Source organism: Lissotriton vulgaris, chromosome 2_1, assembly GCF_964263255.1.
Source record: "Lissotriton vulgaris chromosome 2_1, aLisVul1.2, whole genome shotgun sequence".
In the NCBI taxonomy this organism is placed as follows: domain Eukaryota; kingdom Metazoa; phylum Chordata; class Amphibia; order Caudata; family Salamandridae; genus Lissotriton; species Lissotriton vulgaris.
This window is the reverse complement of record NC_141687.1, coordinates 549,541,517-549,565,431: the sequence shown is the minus strand read 5'-3', so window position 1 is coordinate 549,565,431 and position 23,915 is coordinate 549,541,517. Positions and strand designations below refer to the sequence as shown.

At 40.9% G+C, this 23,915-nt stretch overlaps 1 protein-coding gene across 17 annotated transcripts in view; it reads right to left on the bottom strand.

Annotated features, from left to right (window-relative positions):
• The window catches only part of MAP2 (microtubule associated protein 2), a 1,129,470-nt gene that overhangs the window by 77,760 nt on the left and 1,027,795 nt on the right, over positions 1-23,915 (bottom strand). For 11 of the 17 annotated variants that reach the window (XM_086955531.1, XM_086955543.1, XM_086955530.1 and 8 more), the window contains 2 exons: positions 23,101-23,193; positions 20,121-20,202 (listed from right to left, as the gene is read on the bottom strand). In XM_086955531.1, the coding sequence (XP_086811657.1) occupies positions 20,121-20,202; positions 23,101-23,193 (175 nt within the window). The remainder of the gene's footprint in view (positions 1-20,120; positions 20,203-23,100; positions 23,194-23,915) is intronic. The other 6 variants (XM_086955537.1, XM_086955538.1, XM_086955539.1 and 3 more) reach the window with 1 other exon arrangement.

Here is a 23,915-nt window from a genome sequence, read left to right as displayed (position 1 = left end):
TTGGCGCAGTGTAATTATGTTGCGTGCAATTATGTAGCACTGAGTGGTATTTGGAGTGTATGTTGCATTAAGTGCAGTATAATTATGTGGCGTGTATCTATGTGGCACTGAATGGTATTTGGAGTGTATGTTGCATTGGATGCAGTCTAATTATGTGGCGTTTAATTATGTGGCACTGAGTAGTATTTGGATTGTGTTTTGCATTGAGTGCAGTGTAATTATGTGGCCTGTAATTATGTGGCATTGAGTGGAACTTGGAGTTATGTTGCATTGAGTGCAGTATAATTATGTAGCATGTAATTATGTGGCACTGATTAGTATTTGAAGTGTATGTCGCATTGAGTGCAGTGTAATTATGTGGCGTGTATCTATGTGGCACTGAGTGGTATTTGGAGTGTATGTCGCATTGAGTGCCGTGTAATTATGTGGCACTGAGTGGTATTTAGAGTGTATGTTGCGTTGAGTACAGTGTAAATATGTAGTATATAATTATGTGGAACTGAGTTGTATTGTCTGGAATGTATGTTGTATTCAGTAGAGTGTAACTATGTGGCGTGTCATTATGTGGCACAGAGTGGTATTGTTTGGAGTGTATGTTGCATTTAGTGCAGTGTAATTATGTGGCATGTAATTATGTGGCACTGAGTTGTATTTGGAGTGTATGTTGCATTGAGTGCAGTGTAATTATGTGGCTTTAATTATATGGCACTGAGTGGTATTTGGAGTGTATGTTGCATTGAGTGCAGTATAATTATGTGGCGTGTAATTATGTGGCACTGAGTGGTATTTTGAGTGTATGTTCCATTGAGTGCAGTGTAATTATGTGGTGTGTAATTATGTGGCACTGAGTGGTATTTGGAGTGTATGTCGCATTGAGTGCCGTGTAATTATGTGGCACTGAGTGGTATTTGGAGTGTATGTTGCGTTGAGTACAGTGTAAATATGTAGCATATAATTATGTGGAACTGAGTGGTATTGTCTGGAATGTATGTTGTATTCAGTAGAGTGTAACTATGTGGCGTGTAATTATGTGGCACAGAGTGGTATTGTTTGGAGTGTATGTTGCATTGAGTACAGTGTGATTATGTGGCATGTAATTATGTGGCACTGAGTTGTATTTGGAGTGTATGTTGCATCGAGTGCAGTGTAATTATGTGGCGTGTAATTATGGGGCCCTGAGTGGTATTTGGAGTGTATGTTGCATTGAGTGCAGTTTAATTATGTGGCACTGAGTGATATTTGGAGTGTATGTTGCATTGAGTGCAGTGTAATTATGTGACGTGTAATTATGTGGCACTGAGTGGTATTTGGAGTGTATGTCGCATTGAGTTCAGTGTAATTATGTGGCATGTAATTATGTGGCACTGAGTGGTATTTGGAGTGTATGTTGCATTGAGCGCAGTGTAAATAAGTAGCATATAACTATGTGGAACTGAGTGGTATTGTCTGGAGTGTTTGTTGTATTCAGTAGAGTGTAATTATGTGGTGTGTAATTATATGGCACCGAGCGGTATTGTTTGGAGTGTATGTTGCATTGAGTGCAGTGTATTTATGTGGCGTGTAATTACAGGGCCCTGAGTGGTATTTGGAGTGTATGTTACATTGAGTGCAGTGTAATCATGTGGTGTGTAACTATGTGGCACTGAGTCGTATTTGGAGTGTATGTTGCATTGAGTGCAGTGAAATTATGTGGCGTGTAATTATGTGGCACTGAGGAGTATTTGGAGTGTATGTTGCATTGAGTGCAGTGTAATTATGTGGCAATGAGTGGTATTTGGAGTGTATGTTGCATTGATTTCAGTGTCATTATGTGGCGTGTAATTATGTGGCACTGAGTGATATTTGGAGTATATGTTGCATTGAGTGCAGTGTAATTATGTGGCGTGTAATTATGTGGCACTGAGTGGTATTTGGAGTGTATGTCGCATTAAGTGCAGTGTAATTATGTGGCGTGTAATTATGTGGTACTGAGTGGTATTTGGAGTGTATGTTGCATTGAGCGCAGTGTAAATATGTAGCATATAATTATGTGAAACTGAGTGGTATTGTATTCAGTAGAGTGCAACTATGTGGTGCGTAATTATGTGGCACAGAATGGTATTGTTTGGAGTGTATGTTGCATTGAGTGCAGTGTAATTATTGGGCATGTAATTATGTGGCACTGAGTTGTATTTGGAGTGTATGTTGCATCAAGTGCAGTGTAATTATGGGGCCCTGAGAGGTATTTGGAGTGTATGTTGCATTGAGTGCAGTGTAATTATGTGGTGTGTAATCATGGGGCCCTGAGTGGTATTTGGAGTGTGTGTTGCATTGAGTGCAGTGTAATTATGTGGCGTTTAATTATGTGGCACTGAGTGATATTTGGAGTGTATGTTGCATTGAGTGCAGTGTAATTATATGGCGTGTAATTATGTGGCACTGAGAGGTATTTGGAGTGTATGTCACAGTGAGTGCAGTGTAATTATGTGGAGTGTAATTATGTGGCACTGAGTGCTATTGTTAGGAGTGTATGTTGTATTGAGTGCAGTGTATTTATTTGGCGGGTAATTATGTGGCACTGAGTGGTATTTGGAGTGTATGTTGCATCGAGTGCAGTGTAATTATGTGGTGTTGTAGTGACCGTATTTCTGGCTCTATTTCTGAGTGATGGAGACTTTAAGCTTGCTACCATCCTGAATCCTTATTCTTGCCTTGCGTTGGTCCTTTTCAGGCCTTTTTCCAGACCTAGAAGCATAAACTAGAGGATAGCTGCTTAATATGATGATAGATCCCTTATTCTTGACTCTAATCCATCTATTGCCTATTGGCTTTGACATAATTATGTGTCCTTTCATCATCCTACCTATAGTAGAGGGTGGATCCTGTAGTCCTGACTTTATATTACATATTGGTATGGTTTGTGTATGTACTCTGATAGAGCTAAGTGTTATTTCATCCTTTTCAGGGCTACAAGGCCCAGAACTAGAGAGACTCCATTTTGCTTTCTGTCCCTGCAGACTGAGATTCTTGCAGGGTAAAGGTGATGTTTTAGTTATGAGGTGTTGTTTGCCCTTTGCAAACTGGAGAGAACCGGCCAGAGCTGAATCTAATCAGGAAGTGTCTCTGGGCTCAAGTCTCTAGACGAAACAAACAGCTGGTCACTGTGGGAGCGTCTAGAGCAAGGAGCCTGGTACATGGAATCGGTGGGAGGAGGCTGCTGGCTGGAACTTTCCATGAGGAGAGAGCATTCCATATTAGTGAAGTGCAGAAGAGAAGGAGTGTCAGTTTGTCAGTGAGTCAGTTGGAGCAGAGGAGAGAAGACACAGTCGATGCTTGGAACAGAGAGAAGTCAGTCAGTCAGACAGTCAGTAAGTTGGAACCAGAGAGAGAAGTCAGAAGCAGTTGTGAGCAGATGGTGTTTTGAACAGAGAGAAGTGAGATGATGTTTGGAACTGAAGGAAGCAGTCAGAAGCAGTTACTTATCAGAAGGAGTTGTGATCAGCTGGAGTCTGAAGTGATGCCTTTTGGAAGAGACTGAAGTTATATCGTGGATTAGTTTGTGGGAGCAGCTGGAGTGAATTGGACATTGGAGCTGAGATAATCAGACAGAGTGAAGAAGCTAGTGGAGCGAACGGTTATCAGAGCGGCAGAAACTATTAGACTGAAGCTGGAAGGTGGAGAGAGTTCGTGGGGGAGAGGAATCCAGTGCAGAGTGATCAGCGCAGATGCGTGTCCAAGAGTGCAGGGGAGGATCTGAGACGAGCTAAGGCACAGATGGGAGAGGAACCCAGATGACAGCTAGAGCAAGACTTCATACTAATTAGGTGATACCTTTCCTGTAATATAGTTTGCTTTACATTTAAACATTAACCTTGTCCTTACTGTATTGTTAATCCTTTTTCTTTCAGCGGTGTGCAGTATAATCCATTCCCTCTTTAGCTATTTACAGTCAATTACATGTGGATGTGTTATAGTAATAAAGCTTTACCTAGACCCCGCAGATCTGTGTATGTGTCTATTCCCATTTTCCTTTGCAGGCAATATATAGTATAGTGTTATATTGTTATTGTTATTGTGATAAATAAAGTACCCCAGTTCTTAGTGAACCAGTGTACCTCTTGTTCTTGTATAATAAAGGTAACCTGTTCTTCTAGTCAGGTACTGTTTCACGAACAGATGCTACCCCTGATCAGGTAAATGGTAACTGAATAATGAGGGAGAGAGGAGCCCTTGAAATAGGGAATAAGTTGTACACCGTGTAATTCGGCCATTCCATAATATTATTGTACCTCTAGTGAATAGTGAGAGAAACTTCCCAACAGAGAGAGAGAGAGCTAAAGGTATTCATAGGAAAGTGATCGCCATTGTAAAGTGGCGTTAATGAGAGCACCAGGGGGGAAACTGGTGTGTAATGAGATCGCCTCTAGGGAAAGTGGCGTTAATGAGAGCACTGATGGTGGTCAGTGTGTATACCCACAAGATTGTGGCTTGTGTATGTATGAAATAGTGAGAGCACCAGGGGGGACACTGGTGTGGATACCCACAGGATTGTGGCTTGTGAGAGCACTGGTTGCGGTCAGTGTGTAATGGTAAGTAATCAGAACTGCCCCAGGGTAGATTAGTCTGGGCCCATGTGGTCGTGAGTGTGGTGTAGGGCATGGACGTCCTTAGTAATCAGTGAGTATTCCTAGTAATCCCTATAGATTTAGTGGTGTTTCTGATGATATGAGCTTGTATATTGCTAATTCCCCATCCTCAGGTAGGTACCCAGGTGCCTGGATAGATGGGATCTGAGGAGGGAGGTGGTTGCGTTTCGGCTGGGTTGGTGGTATCTTGGTGAGCTGATCCTATCTGGTCCGAAAATCCGGTCGTTACATCTGGCGTCACGAACAGGATTACGTAGCCTGTGTGCGCTGTATTGTTTTTATCTTGTTGGTTTGCACTCGGCACGTATGGAGTTCATTTTGTATATTATTTGTTTATAATTGTACAATGTTTTTGAGAAAATCGAAATCTACTTTTAAATTGACCTATGGGCTTGAACAGTTGGAGCGTAAGGAGATTGCAGTACATCATGGCATTTGACTTATGCAGGGTGAAAGAAATGTTTTTCATCTTGGTGTTTGAACTGACAGGCTTGAAGGTTTACAGTACGTGAGGGAGCCAATTACATCTTGGTGTTGATGCAGTTGTACATATGTGTATGAAAAATGCTTGTAAATTGCCCATTAAATGGCTTGCTGCATTTTCTTATGCTGTGAAATGTGAAATGTATTCAGTGTAATATGACTAGTGGAGTTCCTTTTAAATAGCTCCTTGTAAATATGGCTTGTGAAGAGCATGTCATCATTATGATTTATTGAGTTTCTTGTGAATATGGCTTGTGAATAGCGTCTTGTGAATATGGCTTGTACAGAGCATGTTATCATTATGTTAGACAGGAGAGAGCTGGATCTCTTTCAAGTGCTTGGAGAAAATGTTTTGAAGATGTGCGCACGTGTTATATGAAAACGTGGAGAGATGAGTTCATGACTTTCCCGTGTATCTGCAGACATTGGGGAATGATTGTGTTTAAGCTGCCAAAGGGTTAATATCTTAGATTGAGACGCCAGTATTTATTTCAACATGCTTTTTAACATGCATTGTTACGTGAGCTGATGCTGAAAGTCAGTGACTGTTTAGATTAATGATGGTTTGATTTGACTTTTTAATTAGTTGCAGGGTTCGCCTATGTGCTTTGACAGCTAGCTGTCGGATGGTTAACATCTTGCACGGAGAAAAAAAGCAGTGTTCATTTAACATTCTGTTTGAAATGCGTCCACGAGTTTGTGTGGGTATGCCTTTGAACATATGATTTAATGTGTTTGACTCGGAGGTCGGAAAGTTATAAATCTACCAGTCGGATTGAGAAAAGGGTTTTCAGCTCAGCGTGGATGCTGCAAAGGGAGATACATCTCAGTGTTTTAGAATTAGTGTTTACTGGTTGAAAAAATAAAACAGACCCATTATAGAATGTGCTTTAATTAGTGAAATGCAACTGTGTGCTTTAAAAAAAAAAAAAATTGTAGTGTATTTTGCACATCTAGAAAATATAAGTGATTATTTCCCTACAGCAAGCTGCCCCTTTTGTTTAAAGTTCAAATGCAAATGATTCTGTATTTTGCGCTGACATGCAGCAGACCAGCGTGAGAGTAAACCCACTCAGTTAGAAAAAAAAGGCGATCTGCAAAAAATAAATCTGACCCTTTTAATAAGTAGAACAGAAAGGCTTGCGCACCAAATTATGTGTTCTTGGTTATGCAGTGCAAAATTACATGTATAACTTTTTTTTTCCCTTGTTTAAATTGATGGTGTTTCACATGTTATTTTAAGAAATGTGTCGTGATTTCCTATGTTGCTGCATGAAATGTTTTTCTAATATTTTCCTTTTCAGCACGTAGCAGTACATTATGATATATAGTTTCTTTGATTCTATAGAATTATTTTGCTTCTTATTTAGGAATGCTAGCATATGTCTAGATTACAAAAAAAAGAAAATGTCTTTATTAATTCCTGTTTTTAGGATGCTTTTTACCATGTCTAAATCTGCTTAAATTAGTTAGAAATAATGGTGCAGTGTTTTTCTTTGAGGCCTGAGAACGGGAGTGTTGCAAGTTAGAAGGAATGTGTTTTTTGACCTTGGCAAATATTCAGCTGTTCTCGGCTCAGAGTTTTGAAAGGGTGGAGGACCTGCCCCGTGGGTGACTTATGAGAGCAGAGACACCCAGTTTGTTATTCTTGGCTATGATTCAGTTCTTTCCGCAGAGAAATGTTTATATAAGGGGGGGTCAAGTTGCTCTTCCTTACAGTCGGCCCAGAAAGCTTCATTGACTTCAGATAAAGGATGTTTGCAAATGAATAGTTTTCCCCTCAGTAATGTACACAGAATAATTGGCAGACGCTAGGCCCTTGGAGTAAGATAAATACAGTAGGCACAGAAAGCTTCTCTGACTAGAGATATGGGATGCTTGAACAGAATAATTGGCAGGAGCTTTGCTCCTGCAATGAAATCAGCATTTGGCAGTGATTCAATATTACATCGCAAGGTAGCCCGGCTCCTGCTTGTTATGGTTGGAGCTGATTCAAAACTCTGAGCGCGGACATCTTTCTGGAGGGAGGGGCTGTTTCTCAAAGGAGTGAGGAGTAGCTAGGCCCCAGCCCTTCTGGCTGTGTATGACAAAATTAGATTTTGCCCAAACAAATTTAAAGAATATGGTATAGGTAGAATGTTTAAATCATTCCTTGGATTTATAAGAGTTCTTTTCAGGAATTAGGAGGTTTCTTATAGAGATAAAAAGCACTTGGGGTGCTTTTTGAATGGAAAATGTGTTTTTGCAAGATTGATGATGCGTGTTTCTCGTTCCAGATGGCTATCATCTTGTGGGGGGGCCTGTATGAGTGTGACTTTCTTATTTTGGAGTGATGTGTTTTGTTATTTTCGGAGTGAGTGCCCCCACCCCCAAAAACCCCCCGAGCCTGGACCCAGACCGTAAGCGGACATACCAGGAGGATCAGAATGGAGGGTGTGCTTCCTTGGCACAGGATACAGATGAACATGGAGGATCATGGCCTATACGATTGAACTGTTTTCCTAAGAAGAAACCAACTACAGAAGAGAACTTTTTATAGTGACTGAACTTTTCAATTTACATTACAATCTGCAGTTGGCTGCCTCAGCAGTCAGGTTAAAATTATGGATTTCCCAAAAAATAATTTTCTTGACAAAGCCAATAGTTCTATTTTTGAAGAAAAAAAAATAATTTAATTGACCTTTGCCAATGATGATCTAAGAAGAACCCATTTTTATTTGGTTATAATGATGTTCCTTTACGAAAGGAGTCTGAAATGTAATTCCTTGGCCTGCATTCTTGAGTCTTGCATTTTTCCCACCCATGTTTCTATTTCAGATGGACATTATGCCACTTTTGCAGTTACCATACACAGGCCCCACTTGAAAAAAAAATGTTCTCAGTCCTGTTCATGGTTTTGATTTTCCAGTTTAAAAGATGCAGTGCCACATTTATTAATTTGACCTTTGGTTCAATGACTCCTTTTACTATATGCAAATGTTATTATTTGAATGTCATAGGGTGATTAGTGAGCTGCTTTAATAGTCTGATGCCCTGTGATACATGATATTTTGATTTTAGTATGCTACGCTATTTCATTATTGATACAGATTGACTTTACACTTGTTTATCTTTCACCTATTTCATAGTTTTTCTGTTTTCTCTAAAACAGCCTTGCCACTGAAAAGAAAGCAGTGTTTTAAATGATGGTGCACACATGTGTTCCACAGATTGATACAGAGGGATTAGGTGCAAACTATTCCTTGAGTTAGATGACTTATGACCTTTACCTATTGCCTTTGGCATGGTCTACTATTACTCAATTTCCCAAGTTTAAGTCTATGATCTTTTAGAAGAATATATACGCCACACTTAGATAACTTTCTTTGATTTATTGCTTGATATGCATAGTGCTACACTAGCTATTTTGTAGGAATGGGGTTGTCCTTGTTTTCCTGTTATTACACTATCACTTTGATCCATCAACTCTTATTTAGAACAGAAGGATTAGTTCCAAGGGTGGTCACCCTAGACTTTAAGTTGTCCTGGGAGGTGTGTCTTTTAGTCAGGTTATGTCCTACATCTATTAGTTATAGTTGCCCAGACCTTGAAGACCCTTTGTCATGTTTATTTGTCTGATTTTACCAAATCCTTTCTTAAGTTGACTGAAGTAGGTAGGCCTCATTTAGGCCCTTTGTTGTTTTCATTTCACAAACATGTCCCTACATCAATAGATTTCATGAGTTATCACTAGAAGTTGAGGCACATTTAGTTCAAGGGTGCTTTGGTTAGTTTCTGTTGTTATCAGATCAATCTTAGTTACATTTCAACATTCAGGTCAAGGGTGCTTTGATTTGTTTTCAATTGGTTGTCAGATTTACATTACATTACGTTTTAGGTGGTATTTTCCGTAGTTGTCATTCATTTTAGGGAGTCTTTTGGTTTTTGGTTTTGTTGATAGATTATGTTGATGTTTGTTTATTTGTTTGTTGTTGTTTACGGATGTTAGCAAGGTAAATTCAAGGGTGGAGTGTAGTGACCGTATTTTTGGCTCTATTTCTGAGTGATGGTGACTTTAAGCTTGCTACCATCCTGAATCCTTATTCTTGCCTTGTGTTGGTCCTTTTCAGGCCTTTTTCCAGACCTAGAAGCATAAACTAGAGGATAGCTGCTTAATATGATGATAGATTCCTTATTCTTGACTCTAATCCATCTATTGCCTATTGGCCTTGACATAATTATGTGTCCTTTCATCATCCTACCTATAGTAGAGGGTGTCTCCTGTAGTCCTGACTTTATATTACATATTGGTATGGTTTGTGTATGTACTCTGATAGAGCTAAGTGTTATTTCATCCCTTTCAGGCCTACAAGGCCCAGAACTAAAGAGACTCCATTTTGCTTTCTGTCCCTGCAGACTGAGATGCTTGCATGGTAAAGGTGATGTTTTAGTTATGAGGTGTTGTTCGCCCTTTGCAAACTGGAGAGAACCGGCCAGAGCTGAATCTAATCAGGAAGTGTCTCTGGGCTCAAGTCTCTAGACGAAACAAGCAACTGGTCACTGTGGGAGCGTCTAGAGCAAGGAGCCTGGTACATGGAATCGGTGGGAGGAGGCTGCTGGCTGGAACTTTCCATGAGGAGAGAGCATTCCATATTAGCGAAGTGCAGAAGAGGAGGAGTGTCAGTTTGTCAGTTTGTCAGTGAGTCAGTTGGAGCAGAGGAGAGAAGACACAGTCGATGCTTGTAACAGAGAGAAGTCAGTCAGTCAGACAGTCAGTGAGTTGGAGCCAGAGAGAGAAGTCAGAAGCAGTTGTAAGCAGATGGTGTTTTGAACAGAGAGAAGTGAGATGATGTTTGGTTCTGAAGGAAGCAGTCAGAAGCAGTTACTTATCAGAAGGAGTTGTGATCAGCTGGAGTCTGAAGTGATGCCTTTTGGAAGAGACTGAAGTTATATCGTGGATTAGTTTGTGGGAGCAGCTGGAGTGAATTGGACATTGGAGCGGAGATAATCAGACAGAGTGAAGAAGCTAGTGGAGCGAATGGTTATCAGAGCGGCAGAAACTATTAGACTGAAGCTGGAAGGAGGAGAGAGTTCATGGGGGAGAGGAATCCAGTGCAGAGTGATCAGCGCAGATGCGTGTCCAAGAGTGCAGGGGAGGATCTGAGACGAGCTAAGGTGCAGACGAGAGAGGAACCCAGATGACAGCTAGAGCAAGACTTCATACTAATCAGGTGATGCCTTTCCTGTAATATAGTTTGCTTTACATTTAAACATTAACCTTGTCCTTACTGTATTGTTAATCCTTTTTCTTTCAGCGGTGTGCAGTATAATCCATTCCCTCTTTAGCTATTTACAGTCAATTACATGTGGATGTGTTATAGTAAAAAAGCTTTACAGAGACCCCGCAGATCTGTGTATGTGTCTATTCCCATTTTCCTTTGCAGGCTATACGTTATAGTATAGTGTTATATTGTTATTGTTATTGTGATAAATAAAGTACCCCAGTTCTTAGTGAACCAGTGTATCTCTTGTTCTTGTATAATAAAGGTAACCTGTTCTTCTAGTCAGGTACTGTTTCACGAACAGATGCTACCCCTGATCAGGTAAATGGTAACTGAATAATGAGGGAGAGAGGAGCCCTTGAAATAGGGAATAAGTTGTACACCGTGTAATTCGGCCATTCCATAATATTATTGTACCTCTAGTGAATAGTGAGAGAAACTTCCCAACAGAGAGAGAGAGAGCTAAAGGTATTCAAAGGAAAGTGATCGCCGTTGTAAAGTGGCGTTAATGAGAGCACCAGGGGGGAAACTGGTGTGTAATGAGATCACCTCTAGGGAAAGTGGCGTTAATTAGAGCACTGATGGTGGTCAGTGTGTATACCCACAAGATTGTGGCTTGTGTATGTATGAAATAGTGAGAGCACCAGGGGGGACACTGGTGTGGATACCCACAGGATTGTGGCTTGTGAGAGCACTGGTTGCGGTCAGTGTGTAATGGTAAGTAATCAGAATTGCCCCAGGGTAGATTAGTCTGGGCCCATGTGGTCGCGAGACTATATTGTATGAGTGTGGTGTAGGGCATGAACGTCCTTACTAATCAGTGAGTATTCCTAGTAATCCCTATAGATTTAGTGGTGTTTCTGATGATATGAGCTTGTATATTGCTAATTCCCCATCCTCAGGTAGGTACCCAGGTGCCTGGATTGATGGGTCCTGAGGAGGGAGGTGGTTGCGTTTCGGCTGGGTTGGTGGTGTCTTGGTGAGCTGATCCTATCTGGTCCGAAAATACGGCCGTTACAGGTGTGTAATTACAGGGCCCTGAGTGGTATTTGGAGTGTATGTTACATTGAGTGCAGTGTAATCATGTGGTGTGTAACTATGTGGCACTGAGTGGTATTTGGAGTGTATGTTGCATTGAGTGCAGTGTAATTATGTGGCGTGTAATTATGCGGCACTGACTGGTATTTGGAGTGTATGTTGCATTGAGTGCAGTGTAATTATGTGGCGTGTAATTATGTGGCACTGAGTGGTATTTGGAGTGTATGTCGCATTGAGTGCAGTGTAATTATGTGGCGTGTAATTATGTGGCCCTGAGTGGTATTTGGAGTGTATGTTGCATTGAGCGCAGTGTAAATATGTAGCATATAATTATGTGGAACTGAGTGGTATTGTCTGGAGTGTATGTTGTATTCAGTAGAGTGTAATTATGTGGAGTGTAATTATGTGGCACTGAGTGGTATTTGGAGTGTATGTTGCATTGAGTGCAGTGTAATTATGTAATGTGTAATTATGTGGCACTGAGTTGTATGTGGAGTGTGTGTTGCATTGAGTGCAGTGTAATTATGTGGCGTGTAACTATGTGGCACTGAGAGGTATTTGGAGTGTATGTTGCATGGAGTGCAGAGTAATTATGTGGCGTGTAATTATGTGGCACTGAGTGGTATTTGGAGTGTATGTTGCATTGAGTGCAGTGTAATTTTGTGGCAATGAGTGGAATTTGGTGTGTATGTTGCATTGATTGCAGTGTAATTATGTGGCGTGTAATTATGTGGCACTGAGTGATATTTGGAGTGTATGTTGCATTGAGTGCAGTGTAATTATGTGGCGTGTAATTATGTGGCACTGAGTGGTATTTGGAGTGTATGTCACATTGAGTGCAGTGTAATTATGTGGCGTGTAATTATGTGGCACTGAGTGGTATTTGGAGTGTATGTTGCATTGAGCGCAGTGTAAATATGTAGCAGATAATTATGTGGAACTGAGTGGTATTGTCTGGAGTGTATGTTGTATTCAGTAGAGTGTAATTATGTGGTGTGTAATTATGTGGCACTGAGGGGTATTTGGAGTGTATGTTGCATAGAGTGCAGTGTAATTATGTGGCGTGTAACTATGTGGCACTGAGTGCTATTTGGAGAGTATGTTGCATGGAGTGCAGAGTAATTATGTGGTGTGTATTTATGTGGCACTGAGTGGTATTTGGAGTGTATGTTTCATTGAGTGCAGTGCAATTATGTGGCAATGAGTAGTATTTGGAGTGTATGTTGCAATGATTGCAGTGTAATTGTGTGGCGTGTAATTATGTGGCACTGAGTGGTATTGTTTGGAGTGTATGTTGCATTGTCATTATGTAGCATATAATTCTGTGGCACTGAGTGGTATTGTGTGGAGTGTGTGTTGCATTCAATAGAGTGTAATTATGTGGTGTGTAATTATGTGGTAGTGAGTGGTATTTGGAGTGTATGTTGCATTGAGCGCAGTGTAATTATGTAGCATATAATTATGTGCCACTGAGTGGTATTGTGTGGAGTGTATGTTGTATTCAGTAGAGTGTAATTGTGTGTGAGGATGTAGAGTGTGTGAGGGTGCATAGTGTGTGAGGGCACAGATTGTGAGGGTGCAGTGTGAGGGGGCAGAGTGTGAGGGTGCAGTGTGTGTGAGGTTGCAGTGTGTGTGAGGGTGCAGAGCATGTGAGGGTGCATAGTGTGTGAGGGTGCAGAGTGTGAGGATGCAGAGTGTGAGGGTGCAGAGTGTGAGGGTGCAGAGTGTGAGGGTGCAGTGTGTGAGGGTGCAGTGTGTGTGGCCTAAAGTAGTGAAGGGCGCAGTGTGTGTGCCCTAAGTAGTGTGAGGCGCAGTGTGTGTGGCCTAAAGTAGTGTGAGGGCGCAGTGTGTATGGCCTAAAGTAGTGTGAGGGTGAAGTGTGTGTGTCCTAAAGTAGTGCGAGGGTGCAGTGTGTGGACTAAAGTAGTGTCACGCATACACACATTCAAATACACATACACTGGTGAAGGCTCGTAGACACACAGAAACAATATGTACATGCTCTCAGACATACACACCAGGTGAAACTTCCCTGAGGCAGTCCTTGACATGCCCTTGTGTGTGAGGTTTTGTTGGTGTTTGGTTGCACCTAGATCCGTGATGTAGTTGTAGGAGAACAGTGTACAGAATAGGGGCGTTGGGGCAGAATGAAGAGAAAGGACAAAATGTACGGGGTGAAAGTGAAGAGAGGGCAAAGAAGGGAGAATGGATTGAGATGCAGATAGAGGACAGAATAAGGAGGGGGAAAAAGAAGGAGAGAAGTAATCTGAATACGTAGAGGGGAAGAATAGGAGAAAGAGATAGGATGGGTGGAGTAGATTCAATAGAAAACCCGGGAGAACAAAGAGGGCAGAGTTAGGGGAGAAGGCAACAATGAAACAGAAGAGGATAGGAAGCGTAACCGAATGGGAGAAGAAATAAGGTTACTAAAACTCAAATCATTCCCATTGCGATTTCCAAGACATGTTTCTATCTATCTTTTTTTTTTTAGAATAATAAATAAGACTGCAGTTCACTTGGGAATCTTCATTTTCTTGGAAGCCAGTTGCACAATAAAATGGTAGGAAAAGAGTAGTGGGGAAGATGTGTTGTGGCTGCCTGCTGTCCATATGGCGTCGCTGGTCTTTCCTATGAAGCTTTGTGACAACGACTTGTTAATTTATGTTAGTTGGAGCGCCCAAGCAGATTCTTTTGAAGTGTTTTAAGTCTGATGCTGGCTGCAAGCAAACCAAATGGTGTGCGATGTGCACGAGCCCACACACATGCACTGTAGGCAATCCGCCTTTGGGAGCATTTCTGAGACCCCTACTTAATATCTCGGCCAAAGCATTGCTAAAGCAATGCCTTAGACGAGACCTAAAAACGACCCCATTAACAAGTGAGCAAACTACGTTTCCCGGCAGGCGCTATATACTAAGGCGCTTGTGGGCAATGATGACGTCAACAATAGAACACCGCTGGTACACAGATCACTGCTCCCCCCCAACACCGCCATTCGGCGGAGGGCATGGCGTAATAGACAGGTACCCAAGTGGTGACTGATCTTTACGAAGTAAGTCAAGTGTGGGATAAGCATGGAGGTGGGAGTGCCACGATGAAGGCCGTGTGAATGAGATCACGGCATTAGACCAGAAATGAGATTACGAATGACACAAGGGCGATAATGATGGGCTCGCACAAATTGTGGTTTCGGTATTTCCAATGCTCAATCTGATGATATTAACAATTCGTAAATATGTAGTTAATGTTAATAGCTATACAGGTGAGAGCATGGGACAGGAGCGGTGTGACAAAAACTAGGTAAAAAACCTGGGCTGTTGTTTTTTTAAAAGAGTCAAATACCAAGATGAAGGGGAAAGTATAAATGAAATACGAGGCTTAGACTACTATATTCTTTGGGGGGGTGCAATAAGAGATAACTTTTAACCATGGAGTACTGTGGAGGGAAAACACTACATGGTTTAAATGTGAACATGCTTAGAGAGATTGGACAGGACTTATTTCTGATGTCAGTCGAAATATGTTCTATTTCCTTTCACAGTGTGTGACTACAAGACAGCACCAACCCCCTGACCCACATTGGGCCATTTAGCACACTGCAGTAGGTAAGCATAAATAAAACCGAAAAATAAGATTCTATTGGCATGAGTGTGGTCACCCTGGTACACAGTAAAATCGGGGAGTCTTTCACTTTCTGGAATACGAATGGCATGAAAAACCAGGCAGATTCTGTCTCTGGTCAAACACTTTTCTACAGTTCACAACAGAACTTGTAGGGTGTCATTTTAACATAATGGTTTTTAATTTCATGGAAATCACTTAAAAATTGTATAGTCATAGTACAGAGAAATTTTGTATATTAGTCATCATTTTTTGGAGGGTAATAAAAATATTTGAGTAAAAGGATGGAAGAACCACGGGGGAAGAAATTTGTCTAAACTTAGATTATATATAGGGTCCCATTATAATTATTTCTTTTTTGTTCTCCTTGTTGTAGAAATACTATTGAACAAACACACAGGCGAGTGCATTAGGCCTCATTTGTTAGCATGGAATATAGCAGGATATAGAGCAGGGATTTTTTGAAGAGCAGATTTTCCAGTCCTGAAGAAGGCCCCAGACCCATGTGGGCTCACGTAGAGGGCTAAAACATGTTGGCATTTTGAAGAGGGTATAACTGAATCAATTAATTCAGACACAACCTCGTTCACACTTTTATCCTATACCCCAGGTACCCATCAAATAAACTTACTGTTTGGTTATACCTGGAGGTATTTTTAGCTTCACTCATCTTGTTCCCTGCATTGCCAGTTTTATGCTTTATATAAGAACTCCCATAACAACTTTGGTTGAATCCGCCCAGGTAGTACCATCTTACATGGGTGTAGAAAGACGCCTATGATGAAGCATGTCACGATAAGTGAGTGAGGCGTCTTCTCCAATATCTTTGGATATCCCAACCAAAGAATTGGTTGTAGGGGAAGTAAACTCTGTGGGACCACTTTCACTTATTCCTCCTCTATGTTTCTCTTTCCTTCTTAGAGTCTAGACATCCCGAGGGATATATAGATGACAGCAGTTGCCTTTTTGTGATGCAATGGTACTTTCTAAGTACACTGCAACTCGCCAAGGAGTTCTGTGACTATGTAGCTCATGGAACTCTAAGGCAGACTGGATTCTAAAACTTTTGCTTTGGATTTGGTAAAAGACAGCCGTCCTGGGACAGCTTATTTTGATTGTTTAAATTCGTCAGCTGAGTCTCCTGTGGTTTGACAATCTTTCGTGCCAGGGTGCCTGGCTGCCTGAATGAAATGCAAATGTGCCCTATTTGTTAATCTGCAAGTGTAAAAGGTGCTCGGGACCCATGAATTGCTACAAGCTTTGTGATGGCAAAAAGTTGTTTTTTTAATGGTAGTGCAGAGAGTTAACAACTGGGAGGTGAAGTGCATGCTTTTAACTGTAACTGTATTTATACAGCCCTTAATACCCCTAAGGAGGTGTCTAAGGGACAGTTATGTAAATAAATAAATCGCAACACATACGCCCAGGTGTTACTAAAATCTACATTTTGGACACACCATTTTATTTAAAACTCTTTACACATTTTGTATCAGTCTATATTTTACTGTGTGTAATGTAATGCAAGTATAAAATAATGACTTACGTACCCACAGTGCTTCCTGTCTCAGTCAGTGACCTTGTAGCACTAAAAATACACTTCTCCACTGCACCAACCAAGATTTAATTATGTGTCTCTTTGATTACAAACAGACCTCTGCAGTGCATTAACTAACAGAGGTTTCATAATGTACTACAGTGCTTTTCCCACTGAGTAACATTTTTTTACATATAATTTTCATTTACACTGCCCATTATTTTATATGTAGGTACCTGATGATGAAAGACCTAAAAAACATAAAGAATATTTTGGGGATTATTTATGATAGGCTTGCGCGACAGAGCATCAGTTTTTTAATGCTATGCTGGCTCAAGCGTTTTAACCATACCTATGAGGCAGCGCAAAGTCACCCTGCATGGCAATGCAAGGCCTCATAGATCTGGAGTAAGACAAAGTAGGGCCAGTCGCTGCCTTGTCTAACTCTGCATCAAGGAGGTGTTCCACAGGACCTGTGCAGGGGTTCCCACGCAACACCCATGGATTTTGATGCTGACCCATATTTACAAAACCATGTAAACCTGGAGCAGCACCAAAAAGTATCTCTCCCCAGTGAAAACATTTCTCCTCGTTTTTTTCCTCTTTCCATGTGTGCTGCATTCTACAGCTCACATAGAAAAAGGAAAACACCTCAGGATTGTTTTTGTGAGGGAAGGTGTCCCTTCCTGCAGAAAAACAATCCTGCCTATATTGGTGCTAGGCATCAATTTGTGCGCCAATACAAGGGAAAGGACAGGAATGCACCAATGAAACAAGTTGGTCTAGTATCTACACAGATGCCTCTAATGTCGGCACCTGGGTTACCAGCTATTCACTGTTTCTAATCCTGACAACGGGTAGCTGAATAAAGTTGAAGCATAGCTAACCCCGTAGCCAGTTTTAACCATACACTTTTTAGCACTGCATCTTTTCTAGACACACCAGGCTCACATAGGGTTTTAGTACACCCGCCATTTGTCCAATGAAAACATCCCTGAGCTCCTCCCTCGTAGCGAGGGGGTTGTAGCCCGCAAGGAGACTAGGTCTTTCGCATGAGGATGCACCCCTATGATGAAGCATGACACCTCTGGTGTATGAGGGGAACCGTCCTTAAAAGGGAAATCCCTCTCAGAGTGGCGTAGTACACCCATTAATTTGCATGACCTTCCCACTCTGGACCCATGGCCTTGTTTGTGATATGAATAGTTAGTGGGGAGTTGGCTCACGCAGGTCATGAAATCCCCTCTAGTCTCCTTGTGTGAATGCATAATACATATTTTCCCTACCATATACATCATCATTCTTGTCCCATAAGATATTTTCTGTTTGATGGTAATGTAAAATACTCCAAATTCTGGAGGACATGCTAAATCCAAAGGAAAATCCAATTGCATAATCTAATTCAATGGGGATAAAACTGTGGAAGAAATTCAGGTGAATTCTCTGAAACAGACCCCTTACTCCAGAATCAAGGAATTTTCCATTATTACTGAACTCAAGATCAGGCCCTAGGTAAGCAATCACTGCATTTTTTTTTATAAATCATTATCGCTGGATGCATGGTTTAATTCATTATATTGAAGAAATAATACTACAACTTTATGTGAAAGGCCCAGTGGCATAACGAAACATGAGGGGGCCTCCCTGCAAAGTACATGGAGCCCACCCCAGCACACCACCTACCACTTTGGTCCCAGACCTGGTGTACTGCGCTGACGGGGGCCACCTGGTGTTCGGCCCCCCTCGCACCGCAGGGGCTAATGTTACGCCTCTGGAAAGGCCAGTGTTGGAAAAACAGTGGGGCATATTTACAAGAAAGTGGCAGAGCGCAGTTTAGCTCCAGAATTGCTAACACTGCAGTCTGTCACTTTAGAAACACAGGGATGCGCCGTATTTACAATAATGTGACACGTAACTGCGTTTCTCTATACGCTGGTTCTAAATTCAGCTGCCTAGAGCCAACACAAGCACCCTTGCACCTGCGTTGAGGGAATGATTGTGTATGTGCAGGAAGGTCTCTCTTGCTGCATATAAACAATCCGGAATGGCGATTTGCAACTCCCATGTATGCTGCTTTGTGCAGCACAAATAGAAGTTGCAAATCGTCATGTTTTTAATGATTGTTAATTAGCAGGAAGGGAGACCTTCCTGCACATAAACAATCCTTCTTGGCAATTTGTTGTTTCTATGTGTGCTTCACGACACAGCACATAGAAACAGCAACAACGTGGCGAAATAAAGGCTTTCTCCTCATTTCACCATGTTAGGACCAGGTTTTCCCTGGTCTTAATTTTGCTGCTGACTCCTATTTAAGCCACCATTGTAAATAGGAGGCAGCGCCAAAATCAATGGGTGCTGCGGCTTAACATCCACCGCAACACCCTTTCGCACTAAATCTAGCAAGAGAAAGGGGGCGTTATTTACAAGGTGGGGTTAAGTGGCTTGCAAAAAGGCGAAGCCCTATCCCTATAGGAACGTCGCAAAAAGTGACGTTCCTGTGGTGATAGGGCTTTTAAATATGCCCCCGTTTCTGGAAGCATATAGTCAACTTTTCATCCTTGTTGCAAGGGCCAGCCACAGCAGTGTGATGTGCAAGGGGACCTTGCTAGCAAAGATACAGAGCAGCTTGGACTGCACTGGTTTCTTGTTGGAGCAGATGTAAGTTTATAAGTTTACAGTGAGTAATGTCCAGAAATCGTGCTTGATGTAAGAAGTGCCAAGCTTTGTTCACCAGAGCTCTTGGATAAGTTGCTGCTTTCCTTAGACTGCTTTCCCATCAGTTGCGGGATCAGAGGCCCATCCTCATTCAGCTGGATTTACACATCTGTATTCTACCCACAACGCAGCACTGCCTTCAGATGGGGCATGGAGCTGAATACCAAAAACGGAGAAACCAAAAGTAATAGTTTAATGATTATTCTTTGACCATTCAGCACCGGCACATAAGAGGCACAGCTGAGAAATCACTAGGATGCACAGCTTACAGTGAGCAGGGGATGTAGGAGGCAGAAGATGCTTGGGTCTGATAGATTTATGACATTAGGTGGTATAGGTTAAGTTCCTGTCATTTTAAACAGCCGCACCCTGGGACTAAGGAGGAGCCCACTTTGGCTCTTTCCCCAAGCTTTAATGAAATGAAACAGAGGCTGCCAGGTGTTATAGTTTCTTCATCTTTTACTCCTTTGCTAATTTAGGCTTGGGTTTTGTATGTAAGGTGTGCGAGGCCCTAATGTAGGTGTGACTGAATAATAATGAATAGATTAATGTTGTGATTTGTAGTCCAACCACATGGAGATGATAGACGGAGAGCTGAAACTTTTCAGACACTCACCCCTATTGTGTGCTCCAGCAACTGATGAAGTAATATGCTGTGGCATGTTACTGTCGGGACAAATACGAGAAGAAGCTGACTATGTTTCAGCTCCACCAGACTTTCAGAGACATAAACCTGCTCAGAAACCACATGAGTTCCCTTTAGTCTAATCTTGCGGTTTGAAAAGCTGCTTGCCATTACTGACCATTAATCACTATTTCTGTTCATGACACGAGGCTCCTTACCTGGCCTATGACGGATGTTCTTCAAAGACCCGCACTTAGACGTCACGTGACTCAGGTCGATCTTCTTGGTAACAATATGGATCTGTTAAAGCACACACAGTTAAGGTTAGGATTTGAGTGGGATGTATAAGAACCATCAACAGAACAAAGTTAAGTTGGAAAAAAAAGAGCAAGAAAATGATAGTATTAGTTTGAAGAAAGCATCAGGAGCTTATGAATAGATCACGCTAGTTTGAGACAGTGGTTCCATATACTAGAAGAATCATTGACTAGGAAGTGGTAAGGAGCATGTAATTCCCTATTATTGGGACTGCCTACTGTATGTATTCACACAGTACAGTAGGGGTCGTTTTGAGTGTTCAGGAAGACAAAAAAATTGTTCTAAGTGATTCTTTGTGTATGCACCCATTTGATTGCTTCCTACCGTTTTATTTCAATACAATGCTAGACACTACAACACATGCGATTACAACGGATTCACTACATTGGACCATCATAGCAGAACTTTGCAGGTAAGACTGATCTTTCTTTAATGTGTGTGTGTATATTTCTATCTATCTATCTATCTATCTATCTATCTATCTATCTATCTATCTATCTATCTATCTATCTATCTATCTATCTATCTATCTATCTATCTATCTATCTGTCTGTCTGTCTGTCTGTCTCTATCCAACAGTGGAAGTAAGGAACTCTAGGTGGCTCTTAAGTTTTAGGGGGAGAGCAACTCTTTCAAATGGAGCATTCTATAACACCACAGATACTCTAAAAATGCTTCAATAAAAATTATCATCCTCAAATGAATGTTCCTTTGTGTTTGGATACAGCTATGTCTCTCTGCCGAGCTCTACTAAGAGTGAAGCATGTGTCAGAGACTGCTTGTATTCATTGCAGGTTAGCTTGATAGTATTTTACAAATCCAAAGTTGTAACATTGTGAGTGAAGTGGTAAAAGTTTTGTAATTTTTCAGTTGAGTGTGGGTGGCACTAGCTAATCTTGTGCTTAAAGAGTTTGCTGCAAAAATGGCAAATGACTGTCACTTTTCTAGCTTGCCGTGGGTGGCACTATGCTATTCCTATGCTTAAAAACTCTACTAGAAAAACAGACATTTGAGTATGAACATTTTAAGAGTGTCTGTGGTGTTGTAGAGAGCTCCATATAAAAGAACCACTCTCCACCTTTAATCTGGGAACTACCCAGAGTTCCCTACTTCCATTTTTTTTGCATAATTTATGCAGCACTGAAAGGGTATTGCTTTGATATATATACACACAGATACATATATATTTTAGATGTTGTATTTTGTATGTATGTGTGTATATATATATATATATATATATACATATATATATATATATATATATATATATATATACATATATATATAGATAAATATATATTTGCCTTTTATATTGTATATGGTTGAATTTCCTCTTTGTATGGGGGAACCCTTTTTATGGAGTTCCCTACTTCAATTTTTTGCATAACTTATGCAGCACTCTAAGCCTGAAACGGTATTGCTTTGATATATACACTCATATACATATATATTTTAGATGTTGTATTATATATATGTATACATACATATAGATATATAGATAAATATATATTTGCCTTTTTTATCGCATATAGTTAAATCTCCTCTTTGTATGGGGGAACCCTTTTTATTGGGGTGAAACCCACCCTCCATTTGCGAGACGTAACTTGCGATTTGTATTTTTTATATTGAGTTAACTTTTGTTAACTATATATCTATCTATATATATATGTATATACACATTACACACACACATACTCTTAACTACATTAATATAATTAAGTATATCATTTTTGAATTATTTATCTAGTCTCTGATTATTATGTTATTAAGCTTGTAGTCATTCTAAAAACGAATGAATACTGAATTATCTTCTATTTTATTACATATATTAATTGTCTGATTCACAATAATTTTGTATTTATTAATTTATTTCTTTTAACTTAATACCATTACATTTGCTTTACCTTAATGCTTTCTAAAACTTTAATTCCATTTACTTTTCTACTTTATTATAAGTATTAAATGTAATTATTATCATAAGGTATTTCCTTATCATATATGTGTAAATATATATACCTATCTATGCATATGCATGTGTATGTAGCACACACATATAAATACACAAATACGTATATATATCTATTGACATATATAAAACGGAAATATTTTTACCTGCAGTGTATTGTTGTAACTCAAATGGTAAATGTAATAAATACTTCTATGCGTTGTAACGCCTCTCGCTTTAAATGCTTCGTGGTAATGGCGTATGGTGTAGCCCTCGTTGTAATGATGCTCGCCATTTCTACAACTTAAACAGCCCCCAGTATACTGTGAACAATGAATCCTTTACAGCTGATATTTTCCTCTCGACTCAGGGCTAAACTTACTTTTCCAGTATCTCTTTCCCTCTACTCGTCTATCTCTGTCTCTGTCTCACTCCTGGCTTCTCTTCTCCTTTCTCCCTTTCCCTCTCTCTCGTTTCCTCAGTAGTTTCCCTATGAGAAGATACACCTGCTGTGTAGCAACAGCCCTGAGCAGTCGTATTTCTTGAGTGAGTCACCAATAAGCCCTTCTTGGTCAGTGATTTCATAATTAAGTTTCTCTAGTTCTGATTGGTCCGCAGTTAGGAGTGAGCTGAACACCCTCCTCTGACAGTAAACTGGCTGCCTACACATTGCCTTGACATTGCCACAGGTGTTCTTTCAGCCCCTTGCTAGGAGCCCTAGTTATCAAGCTAACAGAATTTAGAGGATAAAAACATGTGGATGGTGGAAGACAACGAAGAATCACCAACGGTGTGCATGGAGGAGCATGCGGCATCTCGAAGAGGTGAAACGTTTAGCATAGCAAGGAAGACAGTGAGGACAGTTTGTGGAGGCTGAGGAAGGAGGATAGACGTTAATACAGTTAGTAAATGCTTTCTGGTGCTCCTCTACTTACATTTCCTCCCCCAGGACAATGAGTGATGTTATCCTTGGAGCCACATCGGGAATTAATATCGCTAAAATCGACCTTCTCGCTTACAATCTGAACCTAAAAGGAATTGGAAGCAACTTAAGCATCTTTTCTTACATCCAAGCTTGACATGTCCACAACGGTTTTGGCCTCCGTTGCTCATACTAAATATGTGTCAAGGCTAATGTGCACTGTAGCCGTGAATAACTTAGCAGGACATTTTTGAATAATGGTAGACAGAGTTGGGCGGGTGTACTTGGAATCGAGAGCTGTCACAACCAGCAGATACAGCTGATAGGCCAGACGGCTTAGGAAGAATTCAACACTTATAAAGGGGAAACGTCCTTCAGACTGAAGCCGGAATCCCACTGTGCCTTTACAGCGACGGCAAAAGAACAAACGCGTCTTTAGTACGAATTTGTTCAGCACGCAAGTTGTTATAACAACTTGCCTTAGGGTGGTTGAATGGTGTTGTATTTGAAGTCCAACACATTCCCTACTGTTGAGCATACTAGAGTTGCAATAGTAAATTAACCTATTCCTAAGTCCAAAAGCCCCCCCCCCCCCGCCCCCCAAGGCAAGTCCTTATAACAACTTGCGTGCTGAACGAATGCATACTAAAGACACCTTTGTTCTAATGACGACCCCGTGAAGGCACATCGTGAATCCGGCTTGTGGAATACCATCACATATTCCTTATAAGGTAACACTGTGGGTTTGTAGAATTTTGAAACAGTCTGTGGCAGGGCCACTGTGAGAAGGTATGTAAACCCAGTTGGCTATTTTTTTTATTTCCCTGT